Raw genomic sequence first — 20,567 nt, 5'->3', positions numbered from 1 at the left:
TCTCAAGTTTTTCATAAGCTTTTAAGGCATCTCTTCTTATATTCCTTATAGCTACCTGCAAATATTTTATGAGAAAGAGATAGTAATAGTCCAACAGACATGATCAATAGGCAATATAAGCACAATCAACTACTCCATCCCAAACCAACAGACAGATTCAAAGTAAGAGGCCAAGCTTTCTGACTTTGAATATAAGAAGACAAAAGGTTTTTCCATTCAGAATAGCAGCGCTGGTTTTTTTCATTACCTAGAAATCCCAGAGGGAAAATGACGAACTGTACTAAATTCAGTGATTATTGAGTCTGCCCCCTCATCCGTTCTCTACTTAAATACCAAGCTTTTGTTTACGGCAGGGTTTGAACTTATGACGTGCGCTTAACCCACACATCACACTTTGTGCTCTTACCATTAAAGCAACGCCCGGGGGCTAGAATAACAGCAGTATAATCTAAACATTTCTTAAAATTGACGCATTAGTTGAATTGTTTAGGTAATTTGTGGACAGAAGAGCTTTTTCTTGTTTCAACAATAATTGTGTCACAGTTGGGAGGGAGGGAGAGAGTATGAAAAGTTATCTCAACATCATATGCTGACTGCAATAATAATTTAGTCAACCATGTCAAAATTTGAACACTCTATACAAAGCAAACCAGACATAAAAGATGCATATTTGCAACAAAATGTAAGAAATTCTCTTCCTCACAATCCCAGTTCTAAATGTGTCATTTAGTATCTTTTTGTTGGATGATTGAACTACCCCGTTGTTCATAACATCAAGTTTTACCGCTTAATACAATAAGGAACCTGGAGAAGGTACCTCTACAAGCACCAACTGAAGGTATAAATATACCACAGACATGACTACTTGTAAATCTGAAACCTCAGGTGCTCTAAAGGACAAACAGGAGATATTTCTAATAGTAGATCCCACTAGATTAAGAATAACGATTATTTTTTCTTTTGGAAAGCAGAAAATAAACATAGAAAAGAAGTTAGAAACAGCTCTTAGAACAGATAAAACTTACCTTTCCTTCCTCGGCTTGTTTAGAAACAATTTTGGATAATTCCTGGATAAAAAGAAGAGAAATAAAAGTGAAAATTAAAATATACTCAGTGTCGGAAATTGAATATACTGAATTGTCGCAAATTTACCCAACTCATAAACTTTGGGGAAAACCAATTAAGTAGACTTAAGTAGAACTAGATCAAAAGCTGCAAGTACATTTTTCATAAAAGCATGCATTGTAAGCCATAACTTTTGAAATACTTCATAATAAAAAGGACAAATGTTCTGAATCAAATAACAGAATGGATGCCCATCAATTCGAAAGCGAAGGTTATTTTGGGAGTGTGCACCTGTCACGTAGCTTGAATAGGAAAACGTCACGTGTACTTGAGATAAGAAATCGAGTTTGTCAGTCCTCTAATAAAAACAAGGTCACTCAATCAGTTATTAAATCTATATGTCTAGCCATTTAAGAGAATTGCATAGTGTAGGCAGTGCCCCTAATTTCATCCAAGCATTATAGAGAAGTCATGAAGACTAGATGATGTCAGATACACCAGAAGAACTTCATATTGGTAAACCAATAACGTATTTATCATGAAAAATGACAGCATCAACTTTAAATGAGGGCTGTAAGCAATGAAAGCTTGATTCCAGTATCAATTCAAACATGAAAGTATATTGTCCTTCGAATTAAATGGGCTTTAGTTGCCAAAGCAATGAAATATTACAGCCATATATGAACTTAAGATCATTGGTTACTATAAAAACACATGAAATAAACATAAAAACAACAAAAGAAGTATGAATTAGTTTAAGCATTCAATAGTTTAGGCATCGCTCTTTGCATCTGTATTTTTCTTCTTCAAACTACTTTGATATGCGTTACTTGATCCCAAGGTCTTTTGAAAACAGCCTCTTTACCTCCATGAGGTAGGAGTAAGGTTTGCATACACTGTACCCTCACATACCCCACATATGGGACTACACTGGATAAGTTGTTGTTTTAGGACTGAGCGGTAAAGCCAGGTTTTCCCAATAAGCTCCCATAGAGAAACACCAGAAACATTGTGATTTTTTAACAGATTATCAATGGTATTATACAATTCTTTTCCAATACACCAGTAAATCAATATAATACCATAAGTAGAAGATCATAACGTTATATAACCCCATAAAATATCTATATTCTAGTATGAAGAAGGTCACTTCAGAAGAGTACATTGGCATAAAGGCTAGAAGATACAGTGACAGGGAAGTTACTATAAGGCAAACACTGCTTATATTTCAAATCTTGTGTTCCTCTATTAAGGGGGTGATATAGGGCAGAAAAGTAAGGAGCAAAAGACATGGGTATTTAGCTTAAAATCCTTCACAGCCTACATAGTGTACCATGTAGGGACAATACAGTAAAACTTTGGAAAGGTTAAATCACCTACCTCACAAACTGAAATGTTTATGACATCCTATTGGGTCTAATTCCTTAAAAGAGGAAGACAAACTTACTGAATATTAATGACAAAGATACAAGATATTAACACAAAACAGATGTAACTGAAAAGCAAGTACCTAGGGCCTGTTTGGATTGGCTTTTGGCTTATGACTTATAAGCCAAAAGCCATAAGCTATGATTCCTAGCTTATGACTTTTGGCTTTTAAAATAAGTGCTTATAAACACTTTTTAACTTTACCCAAACACTTCAAAATTGCATAAAAGCTATTTTGGCTTAAAAACACCTAAAATAAGTCAATCCAAACGGCCACCTAGTCTGTAGTTCTTGACTACAGAATGAGAACATTAATTAGTGATCCAAATTTTCAGGAACAATAGCCAAATATTTTCCAAGATACAGGACAAAGAAGATGAGAAAGCATGGCTATCCGGAAACCAGGTAAATAAAACAAAGATCATATAAATCCAACCCATAGCATGAGTGGCTAAATGACCACAGTGAGATGAACAAACATTCATCCTTGCTTATCAAAAAAGAAACAAAGATTAACATTCAAGCTGAAAGTTGGCATCTAGAAAAAACAAACTTGACTAAGCACTGGAACACTTAATACCTTCCTCCTGTCTGATGTCAACTGGGGTACAGCCAATCGTATTACTTCTCCATCATTATTTGGCGTCATACCAACATCGGAGCTGACAATAGCCTTCTCTATAGCCTTTAAACTGAAAATTAAGACAAAGACTAATGCTTAGTGCAGTGCAAAGTGCAAACATATGCAGAGTTAGTACAAAATGGTTCTAACGAATTCCTCACGAGAATGATTTTATTAGCCTAAGGCCTAAAACTGACAACAAATTCTATGACTTGTAATCATGACAATTTTACAAGAAAAGCAGTACATAATGGCCAATGAGTCCGATGAAGTAGACGTCCTATTGTTCTGATGCATCTGAATTCCAGAACTCACTCTTTTGCAACCCTACCTCAAATGAATCTAAGAATTTACAAGTAGTATTGATGATATCAAGAAAGTGTGAGATAATGGTCATACAAGACATCCATAATATCAGTCCGACCTGATTTTCTTTCTTTATTCAAATGTTTCAGAAGTTCAACCTGGATTTGTCATACGGCTGCACCAAGATAGAACTTGCATCAGGAGTGCTAATTTGTGCTATGCTTTTCAAGCTGACTGGAGTGCCATAATAATCAACCTTGTATGAGCAATACAAAATGAAAAAAAAGAAAAGCTGGACTTAGATATACTGAATTATAAAAATGAAACAAAGAAATTATGTTTTATCACCATGTCTCAGACACCACATCTCCACACCCGGATAATTTGTATGAATAGTGCATGAGAAATATTAAAGGAAATGCTAGGGGCTTGAAGTGAAGTACTGAAAAGACAGATAAGCCTTCAGGCAAAAACACATAAATCATTCAGAAGTGATAATGCAAGAGCAGCAGGTACGTGGTACAATTGACAAGAGAAAAAAAATGATCTTTTACTTCTGATAGACCTGAAGAGAATTGGAGAGGAAAAAATATCAACGTGGCCTGACCAACAGGACTCTTAATTACTTATAAATTACAAATTTTATTGGTACCATTTAAATGGCTTTGCAAGCTGCCCAGTACTTTCTACTGTATCAGTTGTGATGGTTATAAAGAAAATAGTCATGTTAACAACAAGTGTAAATGGGGGAGGGGATCCTACAGAATGTCTTACCTCAATTTTATCTAGCATTGCTGGGCTAGCTCTTCCTGTCCTTATAGAGTTGAAATTTGACCTAACAGTTTCAACTGTCTTTTCCATCCTTTCTTTCTAAAGTAAAATAAAAGGTCTGTAAACAAAGAGTTAACATAGCTTTTGATAATGAAAACAAAAATCACCATACTCACCACATCTTTCTCAATCGAAGATTTTTCAGCTTCTATTTCTTCAATTGTTGCACACCTCACAATTCCACTTCTGAATAATCAACCCAAGTTACCATAAATAAATAATGAAATCAACCCAAGTTACGCATATGGAGATCAACAATGAAACTCAATGCAAGCACCACCAAGACAAACAACATCTATCTACTACTGCTACACCTCAATACCAAACTATTTGAGAAATCTTAGTAGGTCAGTTTGTTGGCTGCCTGAACCTTCATTTTATTGGTGATTCGATTCCTCACCTATTAATACCATCCCTATTTCCCCCTCCCCTAACCCCAAACACCAAACTATTTGGGGTCGACTATACTCTTGAATATCCATTCGAGTCAATCCAGATGTTTCATTCCTACATGGGTACTTAACATTTTGTACTGACATACAAAAAGAATGAGCAAACAGCACAAGAGTACAGACGTAGCTTGCCTCTTTCCCCAAGATGGTTTAACAAGAGGCTGCAATCTCCTTGCTCCAACCCATAGGCTCGAGTAATTCGCAGACGCCGACCAACATACCACATTACCAGAAGTAGGAAATTTATCTGCAAGATGTTTGATGAAATGCCACAGAGACGGACACCTTTCAAAACTCAGAAGCTCAAAAGACTTCCAAATAGAGAGAAGAAAGAGAGATACCTTGAAAGCAAAAGAGGACAGGTTTGCGGGTGAGTTGCTGTTGGCATAGCAAACGTACTGGAGTTGCAGGCGACAAAGCTATCGTCATGGTTGAAGGGACTGTGAATTTTGCAAAGACAAAAGCTCTTTCTTCTTTATTTTAGACTTCAGCCTGAACTTTTGGATAAGAAGTTTCCATTTTATTACTCTTTTCTTCTTTCATTATTTTAATAGAAAAATTAACTAGTTATGCAAAATAATTTGAAAGAATTATTATTCGCAGTCATAGTTTGGTTTTTTAAAGGTTGTTTTGTGTAGGGCTGGTCAAAATTGATTCGAAATTAATAATTTGAATCGATAATTTAGTTGTTGGGTTAAGGTTAATGGGTTAATCGTTCAGGTCAGCTTATTGATTTGGATTTCGTTTGGCCATAATTCTACTCGGGTGCCTCGATAATCCGATAAGAAGTTTAATTACATTTATACCACTTAAGGCTTCATGTACTTTTAACCTTTAGGGGTCGTTTGGTGTTATGGAAAAAGGAACTTAATTCTGGGATAACTTTTAAGTGGTCTCTAATCCGTTGTTTGGTTGCAAAAGCTGGAATAGCTTATCCTGAGATTAACAATTAGTCGTGGGATAAATTATCCTTACATAGGGTGGAATAGTAATCTCAGGATAACTTATCTTGGAATAAAGTAGGTAAAACAACAAAAATAGCACCCCCTTAAACTCTCTTTTTACACCACTTTACTTCATGTAAATTAACATAATTTTTTATAACATTTATAATAACATTCACAACCTTAATTATTAGTTGTTCTTATGATAATATATTTTTTCATTAAGAAATTATATTTTATAAATACAATTTTTATTTATGACATATTATAAGTTGAATTAATTTGCCTAATTTTTATATTTATTTGATTTCTCTTAAATTGCCCACTCCTACTAATTAATTGCATATTTTTAATTAAATAGTTTACTAGTCACTTCAAAACTTATATTTTATGAGTAACTTTCACATATACCAATCATAAAAATTATATTTATATGTTTTTGGCCAAAACATCCTTTTACTATATCCCAAAGTTAAACTACATCCTTAAAGCATCATTTCTAGCAGAAAACATTCTTTAACTATACCTTAAACTTAAATTACATCATTAAAGTATCATTCTTACCATAAAACATTCTTCAAGTATTTTAAAGTGAGCAATTTCATCCTTCTACTTGAATTTCTCGTAAAACTACCCGACATATCCACAACAATTAAGTCATCCTTCCTATTATTATTCTTAGATATGCTAAGAATATTATCGTTAACTTTTTCGTAATTGAGTTAAGAATTATGCAAAAATTTTAATTTGATCGTTTTTTCATTCATTTTTCATGTAATTTTAATTAAAAAATATTATCAGTTTAAATATGTTTCTTCTCAATTGAATATGTTAGAAACGGCATTTGTTAAAGGCTTCCGCTTCTAATAATGTAGAATGAAACTCAAATACGAGACATAATCAATATTCGATCACTTCAATATTAGATTGACCTAAAAATCTATTGATTTAATTGGTTAAGAAAAAGATAAAAATAATTAATCTCGAGCTTCTTTCCGTCACGAAAAAGACAAATTATGTACGCTCACACCTTCCAAGTCATTTTTAATTTCCATAAGCAACAATGTCTAAGATTTTTTATATTTTCCAAGAACTTCTTGTAGCAAGTTATGAAATTATGTAGAATAACTTTTGTTGATAGTCATGTTAATTGCTAATGTTTTCATAAGATCCATTAGTTTTTTGACAATATCTAACAAAAGGATGAAATTTGTTTATTTACAAATACTTAAAGGATGTTTTCTGCTAAAAATAATACTTTAAGGATATAGTTTAAGTTTGGGGTATAGTTAAATGATGTTTTCTACTAGAAATGAAAGTTTTTAAGGGTGTAATTTAAATTTGGGGTATAGTTAAAGGATGTTTTTGGACAAAAACTCTTATAGCTTTAGTTTGCATAATTGTGTTTCATAACAAACATAAATATGTATATTTCACCATACATATACAAAAAAAAACAGTTGTATAATTCGCTACATATATACAAAGAAAACAATTGTATAATTCACTATACATATACAAAAGAAAACGGTTGTATACAAAAGATTAATTGTATAATTTGTGTATATATGAAATGAGAGAGAGAAAGCAAAAGAAAACTTGATAGGGGAATATTTGTATTATACAATTATAAGTGTATAGGACGAAGATATATGAATTTGTATATGTATATACATTTTTATCTCTTTTTATACAAACAGAATCACAATTTATACATTTTGTTTCTATTTGTATAAGCGAGAGAGATGAGGGTGGAGAGTGAGATATACGAGAGTGGTAAACGAGATCTGGAGAGGGAGAGAAGGGAACGAAAATATATGTATATATACAATTTCCTCTTATTTTATACAAACACAAACACATTTTATACATTTGTGTTTGTATAAAAGCTAGAGAGACGGGCGAGACTACCACCAAACGAGAGTAGCGAGTGAGATTTCACCGGAGAAAGAAGGAAAATAGTTTGCTATAGGGTACAATTAAATTAAAGTATATGTATAGCATTTAATTTGAATTAATAGTTAGCTATTATATACAATTTTTCCTTTTGTATATCAATTATAATGTAGATAACTTCAATAATATAATTTTTATTACTTTAATATATTTAAAATGAAAATTTTAGTTCTAAACTAAATATGATCAAAGTTTTATTTTAAAGCTAAATTAAATGAAAATTTTATTTTTAAGTTGAATAAGATGAAAGTTTAATTTTAAAATACACGATACAATCATGAAAACACGCACAAAATATTTAAGCTAAATAAGACGGAAATTTTATTTTTTAAAAAAGGAATAACTAATTAAAGTTTGTAAAGTAAATGTAATAAATAAATAAATAAATAAGGTGGAGGGTATTATCGTAAACAAACACCTTATTCTTAGAAATTATGCAATGAGTATAAGTTTGAATGTGACAAACTAAACAAGCAATCAAAACTAATTCCATCATAACTATTCCCAACATAACTTATTCGAGCATAACTTGTATTCAAACTAAACGATCCCTTAGGGTTTGTTTACGCTTTAGTATCCAAGACTCTTTACAGTTGCTTTATTATTGACATTCAAATTTCACAAGAATATTTTAAAGTTGCGACATCACTCATTGATTCATTTTCATTACTCCCCCACTGACAAGTTATATTGAATATCATTCTCTAAGTGTCTAAATTGAAGTTTAAATGGTTGGTTCCCTTACTTTTAGGTCTTTGTTTTATCTTCTTATTACAGTGAGGTGAGTTAGTGAGATATGCTTGCTATACTACAATCTGCAATGATTTTTTTTAAAATTAGTAATGGTCTCATGATCATTAATGATTTTTGTTAGTAGTGTTGTAATGGTCTCTCTTTATAGTTCATATCGAAATTGACTTGGTTTTTATGAAGAATCCTGGTTGAGTTTGCTAGTTTAGACAATATTGACATCTTTGTTCTGGTTAATATGGAATTTTATGAAGTATTTATATGGTAAACTAGCAGGGAAAAGTTCATCAATGAGTACTAGCTACTGCATACGGTTAATCAGTGATTAGCCAATTAGTAATTATTAATGAAAATAGTTTGAACTGTTAACAGTTGAACCAATAACGATCAATAACCGATTGTCATGGATAAAATGTGGGTATCTTGTTTGATTGTCATGTTTGGAACTACTTATTCCATCATTTATACCATAGTGATAGGATAACTTATCTCATATATATGGTGCGATAAGTTATCCCAGAATAATTAATCCTAAGGTAACTTGGTCTCAACCAAACGATCCCTCTCGTCCTCTCTCTCCGTCTCCTCTTATCCTTTTTCATCTCTTCCTCACCTCTCTTCTCTTTATAATTCACTCATTCCTCTCCTCCCTTTTTCTGCCATCTCTCCATCACCTCTCTCTCTCTCTCTCGCTCTCTATCTATCTATCTATCTATCTATCTATCTATCTATCTATCTCTCTATCTATCTATCTATCTATCTATCTATATATATATATATATATATATATATATATCGCTCTCTCGCCTCCTCTTTAATTAACAATCAATTATTCAAATATAAATGATAAGTGTCAATTGTATATCTTCCTTTTAGTAATACAAAATACAAATACAGATGAAACAAAGGAGCACAAATACATGCAAAGTGACAAGTACACATACAAATACACACACATAACAATAGATGAATACAAATACACATGATAACGACTAATTTCTCTCTGTTAAAAGAAGTTGAAGAAGAGTTAGTTAGTGGCAGCAACTAACTATTCAAAAGTTAGTTAGAAGTTGAAGTTAGTTAGTAGTTAGTTAGGCCTATTATTGTAATTTCAAATTAGTAGTTTGTTACATCGATTAATGTGTAGAATTAGTTAGTTAGTTTTGTATTTTGTTTCAGCATCTGATTGCTATATAAGCAATACAGATACTCACGTGAAGAACATGAATTCAATACATTTTTCAGTTTCACATTACAGTCTTCTTCTCCTTCTTGCTAATGCTTCAAGCTTCTTCAATGGAGTAATGGCTTGAAGCTTACTGTTTTTGTTCATGGTATCAGAGCAGTGTAATCTGTACAATTAGTGGAGTTCGAATCACTGTCAATTGGTGACAATCTGTAGCTTAAGATCTGCAGATATGGTGGGATTGAAGATAGATCAGAATGATCCATTGTTCATTGGAAACTCTGATAGTTCTAGTGCAGTGTTGATTCCAATCAAGCTGGTTGGATCTGAAAACTATGGAATCTGGAGTAGAGCAATGAGGATTGCGTTATTAGGGAAGAGGAAGTATGGGTTTGTAACTGGTGCTTGCACCAGAGCCCTGTACAAAGATGAATTGCATGAGCAATGGGAAACTTGCAATGCGATTGTGCTTTCTTGGCTGATGAACACAGTCAGTGAAGAACTACTTAGTGGTATTGTGTATGCCACAAACTCTTGCTCAGTATGGAATGATCTAAAGGAAAGATTCGACAAGGTGAATAGAGTAAGGATCTATCAATTACATAGAGATATCACCACTCTCTCACAAGGAACAGATTCTGTATCTCATTACTTCTCAAAGTTGAAAACACTATGGAATGAGTATGATGCTATAGTTCCAAGTCCATGCAGTACTTGTTCTCAATCGAAGGAGTATAATGATCATTTGGAGCAGATGAGATTGATTCAATTCCTAAGTGGCCTAAATGAATCATATGATCAGGCTAGGAGACAGATTCTACTTAAAGGAACTACACCATCTATGAATCAAGCTTATGCTATGATTATAGAAGATGAGATTCAGCACTCAAGTTGTATGGATAATGCAGTTGAAAAACCAGGTTCTATGGTGATGAGTGTTAATAGGAATCAAGGAGCTGGAAAGGAACATTACAAAGGAAAGAAATGTGATTACTGCCACTTCCTTGGTCACACAAAGGATAATTGCTACAAGTTGATTGGTTATCCAAGTGACTGGAAACAAAGGAAGAAACCTGGTCATGGAAATGGGAATGGAAACATGAGAAATGGCACAAGTCAATTCAATGGATATGGAGGACAAAGTTCAGGAAATAATGATGGATATGGAAGAGGATATCAAGCTGCAAACAACATCTCTAATGATCAATATGATCATCCTAGTGCTGCATCAAGTAATCAGATGGAGAACAATAACATGCAGAAGGTGCCAAAGGGACAAACATTCACAGAAAAGGAGTATAAACAAATAATGGAGATGTTAAACAGAGATGTGCAAGAAACGAAACAAGTCAATATGGCAGGTATTACAACTTGTTTAATGACAAACCCTGCTATTCAGGATTGGATTGTTGATTCAGGTGCAACTCATCATATCATTGCAAATAAGCAGTTACTAACTAGGAGACATGAATTAACAAAGTCACAAATGAATCAAGTTCATCTTCCAACAGGTGACAAGGTTACAGTCAGTCATATTGGTGAAACACCTATATTTGATAATGAAGTGGCCAGAAGTGTTTTACATGTGCCAGATTTCAAGTTCAGTCTATTGTCAGTGTCAAAGATTACAAGAGAACTGAATTGTTTTGTATCTTTTTATCCTGACTTTTGTGTGTTTCAGGACCTCTGCAGTGGCAGGGTGAAGGGGATTGGTAGAGAAGAAGGAGGATTATACAGTTTCAAGGCTAATTTTTCATCTAAACAGAAGGAAAAAATAAAGTGTGCTCAAGAAATAGTAGCTGCAGGAGCTATAAGACAAGACACAGAAATATGGCACAGAAGGTTAGGACATCCATCTCAACAGATATTGAAGCTTCTCAGGATTAATTCAAGCAGTAAAGGTGATGGAATACCAGCTCATTGTCCTGTTTGTCCTTTAGCTAAGCAAACTAGACTTACTTTTCCTGTTAGTACTACTAGAGCTTCCATGATGTTTGATGTTGTTCATATGGATCTATGGGGACCTTATAAGACTCCTACTCTAGATAGAAAGCATTACTTCTTGACTATAGTAGATGACTATAGTAGATTTGTATGGGTTCATTTGTTGCAGTTAAAATCAGAAACCATTGTAGCTATAAAGAATTTCTTCTCAATGATCAATACTCAGTTCAATTCTCATGTCAAGGTTGTGAGATCAGATAATGGCACAGAATTCCTTAATTCACAGTGTAAAGATTTATTCAATCATCTGGGAATATTGCATCAGAGTAGTTGCCCTCACACACCACAACAAAATGGTGTGGTTGAAAGAAAGCACAGACACATCCTTAATATTGCAAGAGCAATCAGATTTCAAGCTCATCTACCTATTAGATTTTGGGGTTATTGCATAAGGGCTGCAGTATATTTGATGAATAGATTACCCTCATCAGCCAATTCCAACAAAAGTGCATATGAGTTACTTTATTGTAAACAACCTAGTTTGTCTCATCTAAAGGTGATAGGTTGTCTTTGCTATGCTACAACTGTACCTAAAGGGGATAAGTTTTCAGCCAGAGCTAGTGCAGCAATTCTCTTAGGGTACTCAGAGTTGCAGAAAGGATATGTGCTATTGGATATCCACTCTACTAAGGTGCATGTGAACAGAGATGTGGTATTCCATGAAGAAATATTTCCTTTTGCTAAGGAAAAGTCTCAACTTGATCCATTGGGTGATGTACATGGTTCACCTTTAGAGAAAGCAGAGAATCAAACTATTGAAGCTGAGATTGATAATAGTGAACATGCAGAGACTAGTATGGTTCATGAAGACAGTCAAGGTAATGAGACTGAGAGTTATTCAGAAAATCAGATGTCTAGACCAAGTACAACAGAGGAAGTTTCTGAAAACACTCATGCCATACCATCACATGTTGACTCTTATGTTAGAAGATCTTCAAGAAACATCAAAGAGCCAATATGGATGAAAGATTATACCATTACTAAAGGTCATAGCAGTACTAAACATCCTATGGCTAGCTATCTGAATTATGAAAAATTAAAGCCTGAATGTAGAAGTTTTCTGAGCAAACTTTCAGAGTATACAGAACCCAAGAACTTCAAGCAGGCTTCACAAAATGAAAGGTGGATACAAGCCATGAAGCAGGAAATCAAAGCTCTTGAAGAAAATAATACTTGGGAAGTAGTTGAACTACCAGAAGGTATGCATGCAGTTGGTTCCAAGTGGATATATAAAGTAAAGTATAAGGCAAATGGTGAGATAGAAAGGTTTAAAGCAAGACTTGTAGCAAAGGGATACAGTCAACAAGAAGGATTGGATTATCATGACACTTTTTCTCCAGTAGCCAAGATGGTAACAGTTAGATGTGTCATTGCATTGGCAGTATCAAAAGGCTGGACATTGTACCAAATGGATGTCTATAATGCTTTCTTACAGGGTGATTTAGATGAAGAAGTATATATGAAAATGCCTGAAGGTTTTGCAAAACCAGGTGAAAACAAAGTCTGCAAGTTGTTAAAGTCTTTGTATGGACTTAAGCAAGCCTCAAGACAGTGGAACCTGAAACTTACAAAGGTATTGCAAGCCACAGGTTTTAGTCAGAGTGCTCATGACTATTCATTGTTCACACTAAAAAGGGGGGAAGATATTGTCATTGTTCTGGTTTATGTAGATGATCTACTGATCACAGGAAGTAACATGCAACTGATTGCTGAAGTTAAAGCATGTCTACACAAGCAGTTCAAACTGAAAGATCTAGGTGAACTTAAATTTTTCTTAGGCATTGAAGTATTAAGATCCTCTGGAGGGATTATTTTGAATCAAAGGAAATATATATTGGAACTTATTGCTGAAGCTGGATTAACAGGAGCTAAACCTGCAACCACACCAATGGAGTCCAATTTGAGATTAACTTCTGTAGAACATGATCAAGCAAATGGCTACAATAAAGATGATGTGCTGCATGACATTACTTCATACCAAAGGTTGATTGGTAAATTGATATATGTTACTATCACCAGGCCAGACATAAGTTATGCAGTACAAACCTTGAGCCAGTTCATGCAATCTCCCAAGAAATCACATATGGAAGCAGCTACTAGAGTGATTAGATACTTGAAAGGATCAGTTGGTCAAGGAGTTTGGTTACACTCTGAACCTACTAACATAATTACTTGTTGGTGTGATTCTGATTGGGCAGCCTGTCCTAACACAAGAAGATCCATCACAGGCTATGTCATTAAGTTTGGGGAGTCCTTAGTTTCTTGGAAGTCAAAGAAACAACAAACTGTTTCAAGAAGCTCAGCTGAAGCTGAGTACAGAAGTATGGCATCAGCAGTCTCAGAAATCACTTGGCTTCTAGGATTGTTTAAGGAATTAGGAGTGAATGTTCAACTGCCTATTACAATCTTCAGTGACAGCAAATCAGCTATACAACTAGCAGCTAATCCAGTGCTACATGAAAGGACAAAACACATTGAGATAGATTGCCATTTTATCCGGGACAAGATCAAAGCAGGGGAAGTTAACACTGCTTATGTTCACACACAGCAACAACTCGCAGACATATTGACAAAAGGGCTAAGCCAAGTTCAACATGTGCATCTTCTAGGCAAGCTTGGAGTGATCAATGTCATGCACTCATCAGCTTGAGGGGGTGTGTTAAAAGAAGTTGAAGAAGAGTTAGTTAGTGGCAGCAACTAACTATTCAAAAGTTAGTTAGAAGTTGAAGTTAGTTAGTAGTTAGTTAGGCCTATTATTGTAATTTCAAATTAGTAGTTTGTTACATCGATTAATGTGTAGAATTAGTTAGTTAGTTTTGTATTTTGTTTCAGCATCTGATTGCTATATAAGCAATACAGATACTCACGTGAAGAACATGAATTCAATACATTTTTCAGTTTCACATTACAGTCTTCTTCTCCTTCTTGCTAATGCTTCAAGCTTCTTCAATGGAGTAATGGCTTGAAGCTTACTGTTTTTGTTCACTCTCTTTCAGTGATACAAACACACAAGGCAACAAATACAAATACAAATGATAAAAGATATATACAAATGCACATGACAACAAATACATATGTACACAAATACGATAGTTACAAAATAAAACATTGATACAATTGTGTTTGTTGATACAAATTATATTTTGTTAATACACTTGAACTTGATGCAATTGTATTTGCTAATACATTTTGTATATTGACACAAATTGTATTTGGATATAATTGTATTCGTTCATACAATTCTAGTTATATATCTACAATTATCCAGGAGAAATACAAATACAATCCACATCTCGACTCTTCTACTCTCTCGTTCTTCTCTCTCCTCCCTCACACAATTTCGCTTGCCTCTCTCTTTTCTAACATATAGTTCAACCGTAATTAAGCAAACTTTAGATATTTTGCATGATTACGCTTCTAGTCTTGACTATTTTTGAAATTTCTATTTTAAAAAGATATTTTTGGGTCTTTATGAGAAAAAAATAGAGAAAATTTAAGAAAATGTGATATTCTCTCTACGTCCAATAATTTGTCCTAATTTTAGGTCGGATATAAGTGTTTTACTACACAGAAATTGTATTTCTTAGTAATAAAACATAGTTTGAAATTTATTTATTTTTCTCCTTTATCATGCGAAAATTAACTTTGCCAATATGTAAAGAATCAAAATTCTTCGATTGATGGCTTTGGAGATACAAAGCATCATACATTTTGTTTTGGTTGATTGAATTTGAGTTGTACTCTATAAAGTTATTTACAAAATATAGATAGATACTAGCAGGCTTCACATATCATTGTACTCCTATATAAGTTACTCTCAAGGTTAAATTTTACAATATTGAAAAGATAGTTAGGTACTGAAATTTTGAAATTTTTTACATCAATTATGTTAAAAATGACATGGTTATGAAGAAACATGTCTTGTATGAAGATCAAGTTGTAGCAATTTCAAAGAAATAAAAAATCGATGAAATTAGACAAGAAAAAACTACAAATCAAATATAACGTAGAATATGATTCAACTCCAATGCAGAATCGCAATGAAATGAAAATGAGAATATTTGTGAAATTGAAGAAATAGAGCATAGATTTTGATTTCTATCCGTTATGTACAATAATAACAAAAAGTTGAGATAGTAATAATAATAAAAAAAATATTATCAAGATGACACTTATTCTGAGTTCAAAGTTTAAAAAATTCAAGGGGTGCATCAATTTTTTTAAACCCAAAAGGGCAAAAATGCTCCTTCTATAACGATTTTCTTCTGACGCCGCTATTTTGTTGGAATCAAATCGCTGACCTACCAGCGATTTTGTCCAAAAAAAATTTTCTTTTTTTTTTAAAGAATTTTGCTGGCGGAGCAGCGTTTCTCGGGAAAAAAGTTTTCAAAAAAATTAAATCGCTGCTATGGCAGCGTATAATTCTGTCAGAAATTATTTAAAAAATAGAAAATGCTCCATGTATAGCGATTTTAGTTTAAAATACTTTTTTTTAATCATCGCTACCAATTGAGTTATTTTATAATTTTTTATTGTATACTTTTTAATTGCTAGCATAGATTTGAAAAATGAAAAGAAAATTCTTACTGAAATCGATTATTAAAAAAGAATAATTTTTTAAAACTAAAATGCTACACGTGGTATTATTTTTTAGACAAAATCGCCGGTAGATTAGCGATTTTTACCAGCAATTCCGATTCTAACGAAGTAACGGCATCAGAAGAAAATCACTATATGAAAAGCATTTTTACTCTTTTGATTAAGAAAAAAATTGATATACCCTTTTAAAATTTTTGATAATTTTTTTTGCCCTTTAAGCTTCGGACTTCACTTATTCTAATCCACCCAGGTAAGATAATTCTTATTCAAATCGAATACTTATCAAAATGCATAATAGAAGCAAAAAAAAAAGAAAAAAAGAAAGTGAAGTCTTAAAGTCAAGCTTATATAGAATATAACAAAAACATGAAAATAGTTATAGCTCCAAAATATGGTGATATGAGTACGAAACTTTCAGAATAGCATGACTAAGATCCGAAAACATTATAATTATTTTTAAAAAAAGTAAAGATATGCAAAAATAAAAGATAGACCAGTATGAATCTTGCGAAACATCCAAGCAACTATCTCCAAAGACTTCGATGAACATTAACTTGAAGCAAGAATCACCTCCTACTCGCTTCAGCTTCATACCTGCACGATATAGGTGAAGATCGGAAGGGTGAGTACGAAAGAATACATAATAAGATTTCAACTAAAATTGAAAGCTCTAATGTGAACTTTAGAACACCGGATGGGAAATTACAAAAGGAAAAATTATAACTCAAAATGGACTCTCAAAGATTATTTGAAATTCCATAAAAATTAACCCTAGATATAAATTGACTATAAAATGCATCTTGAACTTGTTAGAATCATCAAATCATCGGTTTGAAATTATCATATTAATTATCAAAGATGAAACATAAACAAATAATTTTATTTCTTTTTTATCCTCTACGAAGAAAAATGAGAATCACATATCATAGTATCATTTACCTATTTTCTAAGTGTTCAATCCAAAGCTCCGTCATAAAGTCCATAACTATACTCGTAAGGCTGCAAACATGTGAAATTAGATGATTATAAGTTACTAATATAAGGTAAGATTTAGCAAATATTTGCAATATTTGTCATAATCTTAGATTACAACTTTTTAACAATGAAAGATTGAAATCAAAATTAGTTTAAAATTTAAAACTTAATTATTATCACTCCGTGCGAAAATGGAACCTCACAAAATTTTTCAATAGTATGATGTATTTTTCATCTTTCTCACCTAGATTTTCATTAGCCTTGATACCGTTGAATATTTTGTAATATATAAAGTTATCAGACGTCATGATTATTATGAAAAATCATTTATTCATAAAAAAAACATGGATCTTATGAAAAGTTATCTCTTAAGTTCTATAAATGTAAAACCTCTCTATAAATAATCAAAGAAAAATTTGCATATATAAGCAAATAACTTTAACATTGTACCCTGAGGGGATTCGTTTGTATTTTTCTCAATATGTATACATGCAATATCTCTTTAAAGAAAGTAATTTTATACACGTCAAAACTCAAATTTGAAAACTACCCCAATTTCTATTTAGAGAGTTGAGGCGAAAAATAGGTTAATGAAATATTCGCCATGCACCGGCTGCATTCACTTGCTTATCGTAGATGTGGTCGAGAAGGAATGAGTGCAAACTACTCCCTCCCTACATTTTTATTTGTCATGTTGCGCTTTTCGAAAGTCAATTAGACTAATTTTTAAAGTTAATTATTTTACATTAATTTGATATTTTAAATGAAAAATTTCAAAAATTCAAAAACTATATGAAAATTGTAATTTTTTATATATCAATATAATGAAAAAATACATTTTAAGACTCTAAAAGTAGAAATCATGACAAACAATAGTAGACGATATCCGACTCCACATGGAACCTACTCTAAGAGCGGTTTTCGAGAAAAAAAAACTGATCATTCTGTAGATCTGAGATAGTACTCCAATCCTACAACTCGTATAAAAAAAACACTTTTTCTTTAATTATATTTCCATTTATTTTTTCTAACCATCACTCCAGCAACAAGCCCAAAGTTTACTTTTTAAAATAATTTCCACTTAAATCATCAAAATAAGAATAAATTTATTTACCAAAAAGCTAAAGTAACTCATTTTGTAAATTAATTTCTCTATTCTTTTTAAGTTATTCTTAATAACATCATAACTACGAAATTGACATACGAGTATGTAACGTATGCGCAAAATCAGTTAAACAAAAGGCCAAAGGCTCACAAAATACAAATTTAACTCTTGAAAAATAAAATAATTGAATCTGAATTATAAAAAATAAATGATCGAGTCACATAAATTAAAACAGATAAATACCCTGTAAAGACGCGATCAAATAATCCTTGAAGTTGAAAGAAGAAAGGCAGAATTGAAGATCCCCAAAGCACACTTGCCTGTCAATCAAAATTAAGCATCACAAGAGCAAAAATAAGACTAAAATCAAAAAAATTAAGAGAAACATCATAAATATTTTCTAAAGAGATAAAAGAAAAGCAAAAAACATACCTGAATTAGGAACATTTTATTAAAATAAAATATGTGACAATGTGATAAAAAAAATTAGTAAATGAAATGAAGTAGTAAGTGAGAGATATAGAGTGAGTTAAAGGAAGAATCTAGAAGAAAAAAAAATTAATACAAGTGTGTATCAATATAAGTACACACGTCTCATATTTATTGTACAAGTGTATTAACTTTTAATAAATGTTTGTCTTTTTGCATCTTAGAATATATTAATTAAGAAAATAATTTGATTGACTATTTTACTTCAATTTAAAACTTTTTGGAGATTAACCATAAAAGATCGAAGGGAGTGATATACTTTGTATCATTTTAGCTATCTTTTTGTTGGTACAATTGTGTCATTCAGTTGAGCTCCATTAATTATAATTACTTTCAAACTCATGAGCACAAGAAATTAAGTTTGTGTTTAAATTTTTATAAAAGGCATATATAAATTTCACTAGTTTAAATCTTAATTATTAGAATTTATGATATTTTTGAATATTACTTCATGAATTATATTTTGTCTTTGGAAGACATATATCATTACTTGTCAGGTATATGTATCGAGCGATTTTAAAAATCGAGATACATGTTTAATTGATTCTGGAAATATTAGTCAAACCCCTTGATATAATTTGGAAAACAAAGAATGTTTTTATGTTTAATTAATTTCATAATAAATTCATGGGAAAAAGGTATGAAATTTTTTTTTTTTAGGTGAAATTGTTGTTACGATATCAAATTTTATGTAGGACATTTTACCACCTGCACTATTTAATCGTGTATTGTAAAGGTACATATGTGTCGCGTGGACACTTTACTATTTTTAATTAATTATGCAATATTTATGATGTTCATGTGGTCACGTCCTTTCCAAAGTTCAGTATTGTTTCAGCAATTTCGATTAAAGTTCGAATATATTTAATATTATTAATAAAAGACAAAAACCTGTATATTTTAATTGTGGAATTTCATTAATTCATTTTATTACTCTTAAGACAATTAAATCACTAATTTGATATATCTATTACAAATATATGATGTATCGAACAAATTAAATACTATTTATATATATGAGTGTAAGGTATCTAGTAGTAATTTCATGTATTTATTTATATGATCTATTATTAATTTCGGATATCTATTTATATGATATAATATTAATTGCATGTATCTATTTATATGAATCTAATATTAATTTAATGTAACTACTATATTAATTTGATTTATCAAGTATCAATTTCATAATTCAAATTAAAAACATGTATCTCAGATACATGATAAGCAATTACATCTAATTGTGTGTATCTAATTATGAAATTAGTGTTTTAAAAGACTCTGTTGAGATTCACCTAGGGCGGGGCTTTAGCAAAATACCTCGAGACTCAAGTGTAAGACTTAGTTTTGTAAGTCTTACGGCCTAAGCGTTCAACTGTACGCCCTAAATACGCCCAACGCTCGGGACTCGCCGAATAGATCTTATACAAATTATGTGCTAAAATTTTTTAATTAACATTGTTGACCCTAATAATTCTTGAATAAATCATTGATACTTTATAATTTTTTAATCTATTGAGATAAGAAGATTAAGAGTAACTCAAATAACAAGTTGTAGTATCCTATCTTACTATTTGTAACAAATTGAAGATGATAATTTAGCAAGTAACATTGCTTTTTAAAATATGTAGTTTTACTTATCATTAGTATTGTGATTTTGTCATATATCTCAAAATTATCATATTTTATTTAGCTATTGAACGTAATTTTATTTTTATTCATGATGGAGTGGTGTTCTTATTATAATAGTAGTACATTTTATTGATTATTTTCTTTTAGGAAGGTGAATCGTATATTACGTTAAAAAATATATTTTTAGAAATAATGATCCTTTTTTTATTAGAAAGTTAAGATG

General features: G+C 31.8%; 1 protein-coding gene and 1 long non-coding RNA gene across 4 annotated transcripts in view; both read right to left on the bottom strand.

The window, feature by feature from the left end:
* Window positions 1–5,226, bottom strand: part of LOC107031397 (ribosome-recycling factor, chloroplastic) — a 6,711-nt gene extending 1,485 nt beyond the window's left edge. For 2 of the 3 annotated variants that reach the window (XR_001458205.2, XM_015232746.2), the window contains exons 1-9: window positions 5,046–5,226; window positions 4,837–4,951; window positions 4,369–4,438; window positions 4,196–4,291; window positions 3,580–3,677; window positions 3,074–3,185; window positions 1,357–1,423; window positions 1,026–1,067; window positions 1–55 (exon numbers count right to left, since the gene is read on the bottom strand). The exon at window positions 1–55 is cut by the window's left edge. Coding sequence is in view for 2 of the 3 variants with exons in the window: in XM_015232746.2 (XP_015088232.1) it covers window positions 1,045–1,067; window positions 1,357–1,423; window positions 3,074–3,185; window positions 3,580–3,677; window positions 4,196–4,291; window positions 4,369–4,438; window positions 4,837–4,951; window positions 5,046–5,133 (669 nt within the window). In the remaining variant the exon portion in view is untranslated. The remainder of the gene's footprint in view (window positions 56–1,025; window positions 1,068–1,356; window positions 1,424–3,073; window positions 3,186–3,579; window positions 3,678–4,195; window positions 4,292–4,368; window positions 4,439–4,836; window positions 4,952–5,045) is intronic. The other variant, XM_015232745.2, reaches the window with a different exon arrangement.
* Window positions 5,227–16,499: 11,273 nt separating this feature from the next.
* Window positions 16,500–17,149, bottom strand: LOC114078638. Its single transcript, XR_003580312.1, has 2 exons — window positions 17,083–17,149; window positions 16,500–16,737 (listed from the first exon to the last, which is right to left on the bottom strand). It is a non-coding gene; the product is annotated as an uncharacterized LOC114078638 (long non-coding RNA).
* Between the last annotated feature and the right edge of the window lie 3,418 nt (window positions 17,150–20,567).

Source organism: Solanum pennellii, chromosome 9 (assembly GCF_001406875.1).
Source record: "Solanum pennellii chromosome 9, SPENNV200".
Lineage (NCBI taxonomy): Eukaryota > Viridiplantae > Streptophyta > Magnoliopsida > Solanales > Solanaceae > Solanum > Solanum pennellii.
Note: the sequence above shows the minus strand (reverse complement) of the source record. Positions and strands in the feature narration are given on the sequence as shown.